Source organism: Scyliorhinus torazame, chromosome 8 (genome assembly GCF_047496885.1).
Source record: "Scyliorhinus torazame isolate Kashiwa2021f chromosome 8, sScyTor2.1, whole genome shotgun sequence".
NCBI classification, from domain to species: Eukaryota; Metazoa; Chordata; class Chondrichthyes; order Carcharhiniformes; family Scyliorhinidae; genus Scyliorhinus; species Scyliorhinus torazame.
In genome coordinates, this window is record NC_092714.1 from 65,907,208 (window position 1) to 65,924,323 (window position 17,116).

Sequence of the window (17,116 nt, forward strand, 5' to 3'; positions counted from 1 at the left end):
TTGCATGTTCTAATTAAAAAACCAGCAGACTTAATATTTTCCCCTCGGGAATCTCGGAGGAACAGATTTTGCCGATGGCAGAGTAGGACCTATCATTTATTACCTATCTAAACATTTGTCTGTCTTGCCCTGTCTTTCAGTTCACTGCTGGAAGAGGACACGTTTCCTCTGAAAGTGTCTTTGGCTTGCCGTAGGATGGGAGTGTCGAAGAATTGCCAGATTTCTGCTTCTCTTGCAAGCTCTCAAGCCTTCAACAGTGAGACCCACAGCTCAGCTGTGCTGCAGGTACATTCAAAAATCTACTGTCATAGGCGCAATGCAGTTGTTCTGTATCTGTGTGAATAAAATAAGTCATCTTTCAGTTAAGGTAATACCCAGCAGAGTTTGAGAAGCCAATTTTCTCTTGCTCAGCAACATTCCTTACTGGCAGATGGCAGTGATTGAGTTTTCCTTGCTAAACTGGTCTGAATATTCTATTTGTACACTTGTTTCATATTGAGACGGTGTTCGAATATCAATGTTTTTGCATGTTTTGTTTTGTTTTTCTCCAAAAGTAAAATGAAGCATTCTTCGATCGTTCTCATGTTCGCAAAGTGTCTGAAAGTTAAAATCGGTGGCTTGTTAATCTGCATAAAAGTTTGTTCAACTTCAGATGCAGATTTTTGCCTTTTTTATTTTTACCTCTGTTGTGGTTCCCTCTTGTTTTCCAATTGTTAAATTCTAATAGCTGTGTTCTTATCTCCCCCTTTTTCAGGGATTTAACAACTTGAGAAATAATGGTTTACTCTGTGATGTAACGTTAGTGCCAGAAGATGGAGATGAAAGATTTCCTGTGCACAGAGCTATGATGGCATCAGCAAGTGACTATTTTAAAGCCATGTTCACAGGTAATTAGAATTTTTAGTAGTTGGGTAACCTAAAACCTAGCTTCATTATTTTGCCTTGAAGCAAGATTGGCAAGAACATAAACAATGATTTCCATAACTTCCAACAAAGGGGGCATCATTCTCCGACCCCCCGCCGGGTCGGAGAATCGCCGGGGGCTGGCGTGAATCCCGCCCCCGCCGGTTGCCGATGTCTCCGGCACCGGAGATTCGGCGGGGGCGGGAATCGGGCTGCGCCAGTTGGCGGGGCCCCCGCTGGATTCTCCGGCCCGGATGGGCCGAAGTCCCGCCGATAAATTGCCTGTCCTGCCGGCGTGGATTAAACCACCTTTTGAACGGCGGGACAAGGCGGCGTGGGCGGGCTCCGGGGTCCTGGGGGGGGCGCGGGGCGATCTGGCCCCGGGGGGTGCCCCCACGGTGGCCTGGCCCACGATCGGGTCCCACCGATCCGCGGGCGGGCCTGTGCCGTGGGGGCGCTCTTTCCCTTCCGCCTCCGCCACGGTCTCCACCATGACGGAGGCGGAAGAGACTCCCTCCACTGCGCATGCGTGGGAAACTGTCAGCGGCCGCTGACGTTCCTGCGCATTCGCCGCCCGGAGATGTCATTTCCGCGCCAGCTGGCGGGGCAACAAAGGCCGTTTCCGCCAGCTGGCGGGGCGGAAATTCCTCCGGCGCCGGCCTAGCCCCTCAATGTTGGGGCTCGGCCCCCAAAGATGCAGAGCATTCCGCACCTTTGGGGCGGTGCGATGCCCGTCTGATTGGCGCCGTTTTGGGCACCAGTCGGCGGACATCGCGCCGTTTCGGGAGAATTTCGCCCAGGATGTCTGTCAGCATTTTCCTGAATCTCTGCCTGCTGTATCTTCAGCAGAAACTTTGTTCAAACCATTTTGATTAGGTTTCTGCTGATCGTCCACTATAATTATCTCAAGGGATCAAGAGAAACTTTGTGAAAAATTTCTGCCTCAGCTATAAGGAAGAAGTATAAGGAATACCAGCTACTCTTCAGACAGACTGTCAATGGGAAGTCCCTAGGTGAGCCCCTAGTGGGGCCAATGATCATGATTTGGATTTGGATTTTGTTTATTGTCACATGTACCAAGGTACCGTGAAAAGTATTTTTCTGCGAGCAGCTCAACAGGTCATTAAGTACATGAAAAGAAAAGTAAATAAAAGAAAATACATAATAGGGCAAGAAAATACATAATAAGGCTTTGGTGGCAAGCAAACCCTTGTCCAAAATGGCGGCGGTCTTGGGCAGATATCCTACTCTTCAAGAACATTGGGAAAAATTCTCCACCTCGTGCCACCGGTAGTGGAGTTCCTGATGAGTTGGCGAATCCAGCGTTGTGAAGGAAAACAGGATTAGTGCCGGGTGCCGATCCGTTTCTGTTGGGATTGAGGTTTGCGCCCCACGCCAGCGGGCTGGACATCATATTCTCCAGGCCCACATTGTATTTACGTGGGCGAGAATTACAGTAGGTTTTGACAAGCATGGCCCTGATGTGATGGACCTTGCAATGGGGGGCTTCCTGACAGGGGTCTCTCTTCTGGGGGGTTCCTGACAGGGGTCACTTTTCTGCGAGGTCTGCGTGGGGCTTCCTTATTTAGGGGATCTCTGGGGGGAGTCTATTTATTTAGGTGTCTTGGGGGGGGGTGGCTTTTATTTAGGGAGTCTATGTGGGGTGGAGGAGGTGGAACTGGTCACACCAGTACTGAGGGGGTTCCTCGCTATCGAACCGCCCACTCAAAATGGTGGCTGGATAGCAGGATTTCCTCAGAAATCTTTTGCAATCCTCACCATGCATAAATGTGCATGGCTAAAGATTGGGAATCGCTTCCTGATTCAGGTACAAGTCAGCTCCGACGCGAGAACATATGGATAAATTCTCCGCCTCCACAGCCGCGTTGTCACTGGCAGCAGGATTCTACATTCCCGCCGCTGGCCAATGGGATTTTCCATTGTAGCCTCCTGACGTCACCGGGAAATCCGTGGGCGGGGAGTGCGCTGCCAGCGGAACGAAGAATCCCGCCGGTAGAGAATTTACCCCATAGTCTCCCAAATGGAGAATTTCACCCATTATCTCATTTGATTGCAGTGTTAATGTAAGCCTACTTGTGACAATAATAAGGATTATTGACATTCTGCAATCCTCCCTTCTGGAACACGATATACAACAACACATGATACCTGTCTCTCCCATTCTCGTGCCAATTTTTCCAATTCATCTTGCAGTCTCGGTTTCATTTTTCAGCTGTTTGACCCACTTTCGTTCTTCTAAATAACTGCACAGACTAAACTGAATAATGTATATTGTCCAGGCACTTTTCATCTCTTTCCCTAACTTAAAAGAAAAATCTAAAATCTAAAAATCACAATCTAAGAATCTCATTGGATGCTACTTTGTACCGGTAATTATTGTATTTAGTGAAAAATGGCTGACATCTCTTTGCGGGTTACAGCAGGGCAATGTTGTAATTTGACAGGAGATTATCTGAATTCTTTTGGGGACACTGGGAATTATTTTTTTGCAGATTCACCCTCTCAAAGATTAATGGTCATTCTGTGGTGGCACTGTCAAGTCGTCCCTGCATAGGCACCTGAATTTTCAAAAAACATGGGAAGGTGGGCTGGTCGTGATATATGTGCTCACAGTGGTGTCTGTACCCAGCTGTCCCATGTAAATCATATTCTCTCCCATCACCCTGAAAACATCAACACAGGAAGACACTGTAAATTCTGAATCTAGTTGCTACAGCTAAAGGATTTCAAGGCTGTGACCTTTATCTTTTTGTTTTCTATTAATCTTTGTTTTATTCCATTTTATAAAGATGTTCACCATTTTCCTATTCTAGCTCTAAGGAAAGATCAGGGTCGGGATTCTTCGTTGCCCGACGCCGATATCGCCATGTCGTGTAGCGCGACCGCTGCAGATCGTCGCTGTGCGCATGCGCGGCCAGGGACCCAGCCATTCTCCAGCCATTTTCAGTGCAGGAGCCGGGAGTTTCACCCGGCGCCACTGCTAGCCCCTCACCGGTCCCGGAATCGGTGAGAGTTCGGTGCCGATTTTGGCGTCAGAAAACGGTAAAACGCCCACAAATTCTCAGTCCGAGGCAGCACTTAGTCGCTGAAATGGAGAAATCAGCCCCAGTTATCCCAATCTATCTCTGCTGCCTCTTTGTGAAGTCAAGTAACGTGAATCTCTTAACTTTTCAAAGCTGGTTCCAAATGAGTGCTTACAGGTAGAATTTCTGTGGAGCTTTAGCAAATTTAGTCAGTGCATTTGGGATCATTGTACATCTCATTTTGAGTTCAATTGTTTTTAGGTGGTATGAAAGAACAGGAACTGATGTTGATCAAACTACATGGAGTAAGCAAAATAGGACTGAAAAATATCATAGAGTTCATCTATACATCAAAACTGTCTCTCAATATGGACAACCTTCAGGACATATTGGAGGCAGCCAGCTTCCTCCAGATGCTGCCTATCCTGGAGTTCTGTAAAGAGCTTTTAATTTCTCAGGTTTGTCTCACTATCTTTTTAATGCCCAAGTAAAATACTTGCTTCAGTTTTTTGCCATAATGGTATATCTATTGGAAACATGCTCCCATTTTTTGCCTTCAGCTTCACTTTGTTTTGGTTTCATGCTATTCTCTTCCATGATTCACAATGGATTTGGGATGCTGCTCAGTTTCAGATCAATCTTTGCTTTTGCCAATCTCCTCCTTCGAGAGCTTGATATGTTGATTCAATCCAGAATCAGTAAACCTCACTATTGGGGGCTAGGGTTTAAACCACAGCCCTCAAAAGAGAAAAATTCTCCCATGTTTATTACCCCACCGCTGACCTACTCATTAAATGTAGAAAATATCTTTGATCTAAAAGCTTTGTAATACAAGTTTGATTCCACCAAAGATACATTTGCGAAGTGTACCTGTGCATCTTTGCAACCTGGGATTGTTCCTCAGTTAATCAGACAAGTAGAGCCATGTAGCCAACTAGCAGACTGTCAAGTTGTACATTATTCCAATTCTCAAACATGTTGAACAGAGTGCGCGGGATCCTCATGACATCTTTGTTTCAGTCACACTTTCTGATTTGTTCCAGTGCAAAACCTAGCAATCTTGTCATCTGTTCCCTCATTCAGCCTTGCTCAATCCTAAACAAGACTTTTGTTTATGTCAGGGTGGAAATGGCATCAGGTTTAAGAAACTGTAATACAGTATGGGCAGCACGGTAGCACAAGTGATTAGCACTGTGGCTTCACAACGCCAGGGTCCCAGGTTCGATTCCTCACTGGGTCACTGCCTGTGCGGAGTCTGCACGTTCTCCCCGTGTCTGCATGGGTTTGTTTCCTCCGGGTGCTCCGGTTTCATCCCACAGTCCAAAGACGTGCAGGTTAGGTGGACTGGCCATGATAAATTGCCCTTAGTGACCAAAAGTGTCTTCCCTTAGTGTCTTCTCGGCAGATGATAAAGTTGTCACTTTCCCAATTGCATTGTACGCTGGAATACTGATGCACAGAACTCTTACAGAGCTCACCGTTCATCCTACCCCTTCCCAGTGATTGTGTGAGCAACCAATATATGTTTACTGTTTGCTTTATAAATCAATAGATTGGTAATTACTATATTAATATGCAAGGTATAAAGGTGTAACAATGAGTCTAGAAATATGGGATCTACAACTGATGTACTTTGATGTAGGAACATCCGTCTCATGACTGCTGGCATTGGGACAGTGTAAAGTTATGTCAGACCTGACCTATTGATGGTAATTCATGCTTATTAAGTCACCTTCCTTGAATTCATTTTCCAGGTTTCTCTCGAGAACTGCGTCGAAATTGGTCGTATTGCCAACGCATACCACTTGACCACTGTGGATGATTACATCAAAGACTGCATTCTGAAGAACTTCTCAACTATGTTAAACAATGGGGAATTTATTAAGTTGTCATACGACCAACTTGCCTTTGCTCTCGGCAATGATAGCCTGAAAAACTGCTCTGAGCTTCAGTTATTTAAAGCTGCCTGTCAGTGGCTACAGCACGAGGAGCATCGAATGCAGTTTGCTGCAAAACTGATGAAGCACATTCGTTTCCCGTTGATGTCACCACAGGAGCTTCTTGAGCATGTTCAGAAAGTTGAGTTTATGCGAACTGATACAACTTGTGTTAACCTTCTACTTGAAGCTAGCAACTACCAGATGTTGCCCGACATGCAACCAATCATGCAGTCGGAAAGGACTCGGATCCGTTCCAATTCGACCCACCTGGTCACCCTAGGTGGTGTTCTCCGCCAGCAACTACTGGTGAGCAAGGAGTTGCGTTTGTTTGATGAGAATGCTCAAATGTGGAAGTCGTTGGCTGCCATGGATGTGCCACGTTACCAGCATGGTGTAGCTGTGATCGGAAATTTCCTCTTTGTAGTTGGTGGGCAGAGCAACTACGACACAAAAGGGAAAACAGCTGTTGATACAACGTACAGATATGACCCCCGCTACAACAAATGGAAACAGATGGGCTCCCTGAATGAAAAGAGAACTTTCTTCCATTTAAGTGCGCTTAAGGGAAATCTGTATGCCGTTGGAGGCCGAAATGTTGCTGGAGAATTAGGTAAACTGCGATCTATCTATATCCACTTATTGCTCAGTCAGCCCAATTGGTAGAATTTCGACTTTTGGAGCAGATAAATCCATCTCAGAACTGCAATTTCTCACACATCTTAATATTGTAGTTTGTAAATTGGAAATTGTGCAATATTAAGACTATATACCTTCCCTTGGGTCACTTCTCCAAATATTTGCCCTGAATATGGTTTCTTCTTTATCCCAATATTGCCACACACATCAAAGGTGAAAAGTAAACAATTCTATTCTGTTTTAAAGGACAGTTATAAATGTTTCACTTCATTAGATCAGTTTCTTTTCAGTCCAGCAGTCACATCTTCATTCACTCACCTTCTAAATGTTTTAAATTTATATTGACTGTATTCAAACATAAATCCCAGTAATAGATTATATACTTTGAGAAATATTTGCTTAAAACAGAGAAAATTAGCAAACGCTTCTCCTTTACAAAGTGAGGGGTATTGTTGCAAGTGCAATTGCGGCTTTCCATCAAAATTTGTTAATTACTGGTGACCCCAGCACTTGTGTTCAATCTAATGTTAAAAATAATCACTGAGTGACAATCACAATGCTTCAAGAACTAACCTCTACTGTCCTAAGTACATTAGCCCAGGAAACCCATCCAATATCTTGGTTTTGTGCTTCCATTTGAATACACTAGTTTATTGGTGTAAACCGGACCACAGAATTTTACATTCAAATTGCATTCAATGAAAATCAAATTTCAGTGTTCTTTTGCACAAGTATAAAAAGCATCACATTAGAAACCGCCATAAATTTGGCCCACTCCTAGGATGGTTAATTACCAATGGACGTTTCTGCAAAATTGTGCTCATTCACAGGCCTATGAGGAGTTCTGAAATTAAGCTGGTCATTTTGGGTACAAGGACAGTAGTTAAAAGGTTTTGGATATAAGTTCTTCATAATTTGCTGAGGAACTGGGAAATCTACCTCAATACAACTAGCAAAAGGCTCCGTATATTTTTACAAATGTAATTTTCCGTCATTTAAAATTGGGTTACCCACAGGCTCACCACCATTGTCTCAAGGGCAATTAGGGATGGGATTTCCAGCAATGCTGTGGTCCTAAGAAAGAATAAAAATAGGCAGTGGTTTGACAAGAGTTAATACAAATATTTTCTTGCGATGGATTTTTAGCTGTGTTAATAAATGTGTACCCAGTAACCCATTAAATTTATCAAATAATTAATTTTTAAAGCAAAATGTATTTTAAAAATAAAATTCTGTATTAAAAAGCAGCCCAATTGCCCTGGTGGGTGGCAGATTTTGATTTTGACGATAAGGTGGAAATTTAAGGAAAAGCACTTTTAAAAGGGAGCACGGTTTTGCATGTAAATTGCACCTATTTTGCTGAGTGTGCCCAAAGCAGAATTACTTTTAGAATGCCAGTGTAACCGTGTTGTGACATTTAATTGGGTACCCTGGATAAATATATATCAGTATTTCTGAAGTTCTGCGCTACAATCTCTTTTTCTTCTATCCACCTGACTTCCACCAGTTTTTTTTTCAGCTTCTTGCTGTGCTTGTTCTGCCTGACTTCTTACATCTCGTATTTCCTCTTTCAAATGTTCCAGAATTTCTCACGGTTTGTTGCCAGTCAATCATTCTCTGACTGTGGTAGTGTTAAACTGTAACTGAGGTTCACTAACTTGCTGTCTGAGCTCAGCACTGTCATTCTTTTCTTTTTCAAGTTCCTCTATTTGAAACACGTGCTGTTGACATTTTGACCTGAAGTTCAGGATCTCCATATTGATGCCTCCTCTGATAACTGTTCAGTTAGCAGTTTCTCTTCTATATACCCCTTTTCAGCTTGCCATGTCATGTCCTGCTGAACCTTCATTCATTCCAGATCAGCAACTTTATTCGCTAGTTTTAACTTTTCATCTTGGACATCTTCTTGTTTAGCTCCCTGAACTTTCCAAATTAGCTCTCTACAGGCTGCCACAGGTTGCATTCAACTGCTGTCTTGATAACCCTCCCACTACATTACAAACAGCCAACACAATCAAACTCCTGTTGAGCAGGCAGAGCTCCAGAAGCTAATGCAAAACTTGTTGAGGTTTACAAGGCCAGAGGCCAGTAGCTGGTCAAGAAGCTCACTGAACTTTTTCAGTCTCTGTGTGAGCAAGGAACCATCCTGTGAGAATACAAAGATACCTCCATTGTTATCCTCTACAAGAGTAGAGGAACAAACCAATCTTGCGGTAATCAGAGAGGAATTTCACTCCTCTCCATCTCAAGCAAAATCTTCACTAGAGTCCTTCTGAACCGAATTAGTGCAACATCCCAACCAGGATTGGTTGCCAGAGTCAGTGCGGTTTCAGAAATGGTCTAGGAGCAACTGATATGGTGTTTGCAGTTAGACAGCCCCAGGAGAAATGCCAAGAATATGGACCTCTACACCACGATTGTTATCCTGATCCACGTATTCAACACTTTCAGTCATGAGGGCTATTAAGGGAGGAATTCAGCTTCCCTGAGAAGGTCATCACAACGGTTCGACTGTTCGATGATGGCATGTCTTGGATGATGGTGAGGTCTTCAAATACAGTCCCGGTTATTAATTAAGTTAAACAGGGCTGACCTTAACACTGACCTTCTTCAGCATGATTTTCTCTGCCATGCTCTCTGATGCTTCCCATGATGTTGATCCTGGCACCAAAATCAGACATCGCATAGATGAGAATCTGTTCTGTCTAAGACAACTCCAGGCAAAGGCCAAGGTCTCCAAGGACACTCTTCACAATTTTCTGCTTTCCAATGACTGAGCACTAGTTGCCTGTTCAGAGTTGGACATGTGGCTTAAATTATTTTTGGATATATGTGACAAGTTCAACTGTATGATTAGCATGAAGAAAATGGATGTAATGTACCAGCCTGCTCCAGAAAAGCCCTATCTCAAGCCCAAGGTTTTAATCTGTGGCTAGATCCTGTCAGCAGTGGATATGTTCACTCAAATTTGGCAACACACTCTCTCAAGCCATCTATATTGATGACAGTGTGCAAGAATTACCAAAGCAAGTGTAGCCTTTGGCAGACTGAACGTCAGCCTGGGAACTAAGAGGAGGAAGTCTGCCTGTGACTGAAAGCCGATAGAGAAGTCTTTCTCTGTGGTCGACACATGTGAGACATGGACTGTGTACCATTGCCATGCCAAGAAACTCAGCCACTTTCACTGGGATCTGCCTTTGGAGCTTCTGGCAATCAGATGGCAAGACAAAATACCAAATACTGGGCTGCTCACCTGAGCTGGCATGCCAAAAAACCATATCATGTTGAGATAGTCACAACTGAGTTTGGCTGGTCCTGTAGCCGGAATGCCTGACATTGACTTCCCACGTCAGATATAAGCCTGGAGTGCACTCTCATGGTGGTTAAAGGAAACACTCCAAGGACACTCTGAAGGTTCACTTAGGAGATTTATTAGCGATTTAAAAAAATAATTTTAGAGTACCCAATTATTTCTTTTCCAATTAAGGGGCAATTTAGAATGGCCGATTCACCTAACCTGCACATATTTGGTTTGTGGGGGAAACCCATGCAGATACGAGGAGAATGTGCAAACTCCACACAGATAGTGACCCAGGGCCAGGATTCGAACCCGGGTCCTCAATGCCGTAGACAACAGTGCTAAACACTGTGCCATGTGCCACCCTATTTTGAGTCATGGCAGAAGCTCTCTGTGCCTGCCACATCCAAATAAAAAGCACAAGGAAAGGAAATGCTATGTTAGCGACTCATGCAAAATTCAATCATCAGTGGTGCCCTGTCTGATTTACAGCAGAACCTTCCACTACAGTCACATGTATCCACCAGAACACTACCAAGTGCCCAGATGATGAACATGGTCATCATCGCCTCAAAAGGATTGGTGTTTTGTGTGGCGGATGCATTACTGCTTTCTTCTAGGCAGCACGGTGGCGTAGTGATTAGCACAGCTGCCTCACGGCGCCAGGGTCCCAGGTTTGATCCCAGCTCTGGGTCACTGTCCGTGTGGAGTTTGCACATTCTCCCCGTGTTTGCATGGGTTTCGCCCCCACAACCCAAAAACGTGCAGAGTAGGTGGATTGGCCACGCTAAATTGCCCCTTAATTGGAAAAAATGAATTGGGTATTCTAAATTTTTTTTTTTAATTACTGCTTTCTTCTTTCGATCAAACGTGGCTTGATCCTCAAAATCTTCAAAGCATCCAACAATCACATCAAAACATTTAGGACACATTTGGACCAGATTTTCCTTGTTTCTGATCGGAGGGCACTTTTCAATGGGTGTACTATCTTTAATCCTCTGTAATTCCTCATTCAGCTCCTGATTTACTAAGATCAGCTGCAGCTCTTTACAACTGTTTAACACTAGGATAGCAGGTGCATCTGTTTCAGTGACAGAGAACATACGGTTAACATCTTTTCCTTTGTGTGTCCCTCTGATTTTTGCCATTTCTAGCTGTTAAATCTGAGCCGGGATTCTCCCCTACCCGGTGGGGCAGGGGGTCCCAGCGGGATGGAGTGGCGGGAACCACTCCAGCGTCGGGCCGCCCGAAAGATGCGGATTTCTCCACACCTTTAGGGGCCAAGCCCTCACCTTGAGGGGCTAGGCCCGCGCCGGAGTGGTTGGCGCGCCGCCGGCTGGCGGGAAAGGCCTTTGGCGCCACGCCAGCCGGGGCCGAAGGGACTCCGCCGGCCGGCGGAAGTCCGCGCATGCACGGGAGCGTCAGCGGCTGCTGACATCATCCCCGTGCATGCGAGGGGGGGGGTCACTTCCGCATCGGCCGTCGCGGAGGCTATGGCCAAGGCAGAAGGAAAAGAGTGCCCCCACGGCACAGGTCCACCCGCAGATCGGTGGGCCCCGATCGCGGGCCAGGCCCCCAGGGCCAGATCGCCCCGCGCCCCCCCCAGGACCCCGGAGCCCACCACGCCGCCAGTCCCGCTGGTTAGGCAGGTGGTTTGATTCACGCCGCCGTGACTGGCACGACAGCAGCGGGACTTCGGCCCATTGTGGGCCGGAGAATTGCTGGGGGGGTGGGGAGGGGGGGGCGGGGGGGGCGGGGGGGGGGGGGGCCGGCGCGGCGCGATTCCCGCCCCTGACAAATTTTCGGTGTCGGAGAATTCGGCGGCAGGCGGGAGCAGGATTCACGCCGCCCCCCATTGATTCTCCGACCCGGCGGTGGGTCGGAGAATCACACCCCAGTTCTCCATTTGTTTCTCAATTGTGAAGAAATTGTCCACTGACTCCATTGGCTCCTGCCTCAAGCTCTGAATCTCATATTGGTGGATCCGATGGTTTGAGGTTGGCTGGAAATGTGTGCTGAGTTTCTCAAATGTTTTGGCTGGGTTTTTACTATTACTCTCTTTGGTGAACGTATTCACCTAAGCAGGAACTGTCTGTATAGTGCTGCCATCTATGACCTGGAAATGATAATATGGTCTACTTCCAGACACTGTACTGGAACCCCGGTGGGCTCCGCCTCTGGCTGCGCCCTCCCCAGGGCGATATATAGACCGGCCACCTGTGGGTGGCACTCATTTGTACAGCAGACGCTGGCAGGCGAGTTCCTGGATAATAAAGCCTTATATTCACTCGTTCTCACAGTCTCGCAGTGAATTGATGGTATAACACTCTCACTTATCACCCAGCTATGAAAAAGATCTCAACCTTTATCGCCTGCCCACATAAGGATGTAGTTCACCCTTTCCTCTTCACTAATGCCTTTTCAGAAAATTACTGAATGCCAATCTGCACTTTGGTTTAAATTTCTCGAATGCTTCCATGACATCAGCGGCCTCCCAGTTTATCGTGGACTAGAGATGCATATCTATTGCTGCAGCGGTGGCCATTTTGTTTACACACAAATCACTCATTTTTCTCTTCCACTAGCACCAACTTGGGTTACTTTTTCTCAATCTAATTCACCATTAAATCCATTTAAAATGTTTGGGTTCTACTCATAGACACCTAAAAACGTAAAAGTTAAGTCACCATAGTCCCAGGTGACCATAGGCTGCTTTCTTTTTTGAAGAGGAGAATTGACTGCTGGCGATTTAACCTGAGGATCACCACACTTGCAAGGGGCAAGATTGAGAAAGCGGGTCCTTCATGAATGACCTCATGGGAATGGGATTTGAACTCGCTCTGGCCAGCTGTCCAGCTAAGTGAGCTTAACCGATCTCCAGACACCTGCTGCCATCATGATAGCCTTGTGGTTCTCCCAAGTTCAAAATAATCACACTATTCTACACAGATACAGGAGATGACATTGAACGCATTTCTCCAATCTCACCCTGTATTGAGGACTGATATTTTGCTGTTTTGGTACGCAGACTGTAGAGCAGTAGTGAGTGATGTGACATTCTAGAAATACATGTTTGGCAATTAATATATTAATATGGGCGGCATGATAGCACAATGGTTAGCACTGTTGCTTCACAGTGCCAGGGACCTGAGTTCGATTCCCAGCTTGGGTCACTGTCTGTGTGGCGTCTGCATGTTCTCCTCATGTCCGCGTGGGTTTCTATCGAGTGCTCCGGTTTCCTCCCACAAGTTCCAAAAGATGTGCTTGTTAGATAATTTGGACATTCTGAATTCTCCTTCCGTGTACCCGAACAGGTGCCGGAATGTGGCGACTAGGGGATTTTCATAGTAACTTCATTGCAGTGTGTTAATGTAAGCCTACTTGTGACACTAATAAAGATTATTATTATTATAGCAGGTTTCATATGATCAGTAGGTTGGCAAACAAGCATGAATGCCACGCAAATAGCAATGCAGTTCTTAGCTTCAACCATAGTGGCAGCCAGTTTAATTGGTTTAGAGGTGGTTACATAGGTAAGTCTGAAATCACAGTCAGTACTTGTTTAGCTCCAGCTATCGTTCCACTGGTAATGAGTCTAAAGGTCTCCAACTGTGAATATGTAAATTTTTTAATGATTGAGAAATATAGCCAGAATTGTCAATTCAAAGGAATGGATGAAAGGCTGGTAGATTAACCCATATGAGGCTCTGTAGACCCTGAACAAAAGGTTCTGTCTGAACAGGACAAGCTCACAATGTCACAGGCTGTTGACATTGCCAGAGCATATGAAGCCACGAGTAGACAAATGAAGACGTTAATTACCAAACCGTGAAACTGTTGCCAATGCTGCATGTTTTGTTATGAACAATTACTGCTTAATAATATTTTTGCTTACCAGTCAAGACATCAATCTTGATGAAAAGAAATTTTAAACAAAATGTGCTCAATTATTCTGGTATTTCAACAGCCACAGTTGAACGCTACAATCCAGCAACCAATGAATGGACTTACGCTACTCGAATGAACGAGCCTCACTATGGACATGCTGGAACGGTTCATGGGGGATACATGTACATATCAGGTAGATAAAAACTAAGAAGACTGTGTGATGTTTGACAGCATTACAACTTAATTATAATAATATTATTTTACTTAAGATACAATTGTTCTCTTATTTTATGATGTGGAGATGCCGGCGTTGGATTGGGGTGAGCACACTCATGGCGGTCTTCAGAATGCGCGACAACGCAGAATCGCCGAGCAGAAACCTATAGCCAAGCTCCGCACACATGAGTGCTGCCTCAACCGGGACCTGGGATTAATGTCACATTACATTCATCCCCCACCATCTGGCCTGGGCTTGCAAAATCCTACCAACTGTCCTGGCTTGAGACAATTCACACCTCTTTAACCTGGGGTTACCCCTATCTCGGGATCTGTAAAGACTTAATTACCTGCAAATGCTCACATTCTAAGCATTGTCTTGCATCTTTGAATTTGTCTATATATATGTTTCTGGAACATACCTCTTCATTCACCTGAGGAAGGAGCAGTGCTCCGAAAGCTAGTGTTTAAAACAAACCTGTTGGACTTTAACCTGGTGTTGTAAGACTTCTTACTCTTATTTTATAACATCAAAGTAAATAAGTGTACATCACTGCTTACACAGAGCTGCTAGGACTTGTTAACCATGGCTCAGTTGGTAGCATTCTCACATCTGAGTTGCAAAGATCCAGGTTCAAGTTCCACTTCACAGGCAGAGCATAAAAATCAAAGTTACCACTCCAACGCAGTACCGAGGGAGTGCTGTGCTGTTGGATGCGCCATCTTTTGGATGAGGTTTTGAACTAAGGCTTCATCCTCCTGCTGTGTGAATGGCACCATTTTGAAAAAGAACAGTGGAGTTATCCCTGGTGTCCTGGGTAATATGAATCCCCTCAATCAACATCACAAACCAAACAGGGTCTGATGATTATGGCATTGCTGTTTATGGCAGTTTGCTGAGTACATATTGGCTGTGGCGTTTCTATTAAAACAGTGACCACACTTCAAAAAGTTCTCCATTTGCTTGAAAGCGCTTTGAGACATCTGGGTGGCTGTGACAAATGATATATAAATGCACGCTTTTCTTTTTTCATTATTTTAATGTTTTTGTTGTATTGATGTTTAAGCTGTTGTGTAAATTCGATGGACAGCAACATGGAATTTTTGATTCTCACGAGTTCAGCTCTGGCTCCATTGATAGGACTCTGAGCCGTGATCAGCAGGTCATGGATTCAAGTTTTTCTCCAAAGCTTGAGCGCAACAATCTGGGCTCAAAGTGCAGTACTGAGGGAGATCTGCACTGTTGGAGGCGCTCGCTTTCAGATATTATGTTAAACGGAAGCCCTGTGTTAAAGATCCCATGATTCATTTCAAAGATGAACCAGGAAGTTCTCCCTGGTGTCCTGGCCCTTGTTTATCCTTTATTCAACATCACTGAAACAGATTATCCAATCATTATCATATTGCTGTCTGTGGGAGATTACTGTGAGAAAATTGGCTGCTCCGTTGCCCCAAGCTTGACTATTTCAAAAGTGCTTCATTGGCTGTAAAGTGCTTTGGGACATCCTGTTATCGTGAAAAACATTCTATAAATGCAAGTCTTTCTTTTAGTATTGGGTTAAGGATATCAGACGTTTTTCATTGAATAAATTGTGCATGATCCGTTTTTGCATCTCTGTAAAGTATTATGGATGCTTCTTACATCCAAGGTTAATGAATTTAAAATAGAAATAAAATAAACCCTATGGTAACTATTACCTATTGTCATATGAGGAACCCAAATAGCTCAATCAGCAAACAAATCATCTAAGACTAAAGCATGGGTTAGTCAACTGGAAGAATCAGATTTTCAGGAAGAACAACAAAATTAATGGGTCTTCAAATATAATATCTAATATTGTCACATTAGCACTCTGTCTGCCTAATTATAACTACTTATAACCTCTACTTTTATGTATTTATAGGTGGAATTACTCATGATACATTTCAGAAAGAGCTGCAGTGCTATAATCCAGAAACGAATAGCTGGTTCCGAAAATCAGACATGTCCACTGTCCGTGGGCTTCATTGCATGTGCTCAGTTCGAGATCGGCTTTATGTTATTGGAGGGAACCATTTCCTGGGGACAAATGACTATGACGACGTATTGTGTTGCGAGTACTATTGTCCCACTGCAGATCAGTGGACTCCCATTGCTCCAATGCTGCGTGGACAAAGTGACGTTGGTGTAGCAGTTTTTAACAACAACATATACGTCATTGGAGGCTATTCGTGGAACAACCGTTGTATGGTAGAAATTGTCCAGAAGTACGACCCGGAAAAGGATGAGTGGCAGAAAGTTTTTGATGTGCCTGAACCACTTGGTGGTATTCGGGCATGTACCCTGACAGTTCATACACCGGAGGACGACCTGGAATCAGCACCTCGGGAATCACCCCTTGCGGCACCACATGACAACTTAGTGATTTGAATCTTAGACAATGACTTCACCTTCCTGTGCCATCTATTCATTGTATTCTTTCAAGAAGCTCTATTTAATGTCTTCAAAATCAAATAGTCCACAGCATCCTTGTTCGTAAAAGGCATTGATGCCGTGTGGAATCTAGGGTTAATTGGTTCCAGATACTGTAAATGCGTGAAAATAGTTGAAACGTTAATATAACCTTTATTATTCACTTTGTGGTGAAATTAACATTTTAAACATTGCTCAGTCTCTGCATACCATATCTGCACCCTCTAGCAATTTGAATTAAACAAATAATTATTGTCCCTTTGCTAACTTTTGCTACTCTCAAACATCTGTCCAACTTGTGCCATCTCTTTCTTCATTTCGGTGCCTATTGCCTATCAGGTCTGGCTAGATCTCTGTAAAAATACAAATGGGGCACCAATGAGTGATCATTGTACTTTCATTTTTTAAATGTAGCCCAAGGATTTTATTTTGTGGCAGTATAGTCTATCCAGATAGTAATTTCGAAACTTTACATTTTGAAGAGTAAATAGAAATAAAATAGTTAAATCTTCAGAAGATTTTCTTTTCTTAATTGGCTTTCAACAAAATATTCACTACCTCATCAACACGTGAGGCTGGTCATTGAAAGGAAGGGCTGCATTTTCCTGTCTCTGTAGTGGTGGACTTGGAAATGGGGGGTCAGTGAAAATAGGAGGCCAGATGTATTAGGATGACACCCTGACTGGGAGTGGCAGGTTGGGAGGGTAGACAATTAAAATGTTTAAAGCCTCAAGCAGAG

General features: G+C 44.4%; 1 protein-coding gene across 4 annotated transcripts in view; it reads left to right on the plus strand.

The window, feature by feature from the left end:
• The window catches only part of LOC140427909 (kelch-like protein 13), a 95,492-nt gene extending 78,848 nt beyond the window's left edge, over positions 1-16,644 (plus strand). For 3 of the 4 annotated variants that reach the window (XM_072513759.1, XM_072513758.1, XM_072513760.1), the window contains exons 2-7: positions 141-285; positions 755-887; positions 4,209-4,405; positions 5,702-6,497; positions 13,789-13,902; positions 15,830-16,644. In XM_072513759.1, the coding sequence (XP_072369860.1) occupies positions 196-285; positions 755-887; positions 4,209-4,405; positions 5,702-6,497; positions 13,789-13,902; positions 15,830-16,335 (1,836 nt within the window). In that variant the 5' untranslated portion in view covers positions 141-195 and the 3' untranslated portion in view covers positions 16,336-16,644. Of the gene's footprint in view, positions 1-140; positions 286-754; positions 888-3,757; positions 4,125-4,208; positions 4,406-5,701; positions 6,498-13,788; positions 13,903-15,829 lie in introns of those variants that run through there. The other variant, XM_072513761.1, reaches the window with a different exon arrangement.
• Positions 16,645-17,116: the final 472 nt, after the last annotated feature.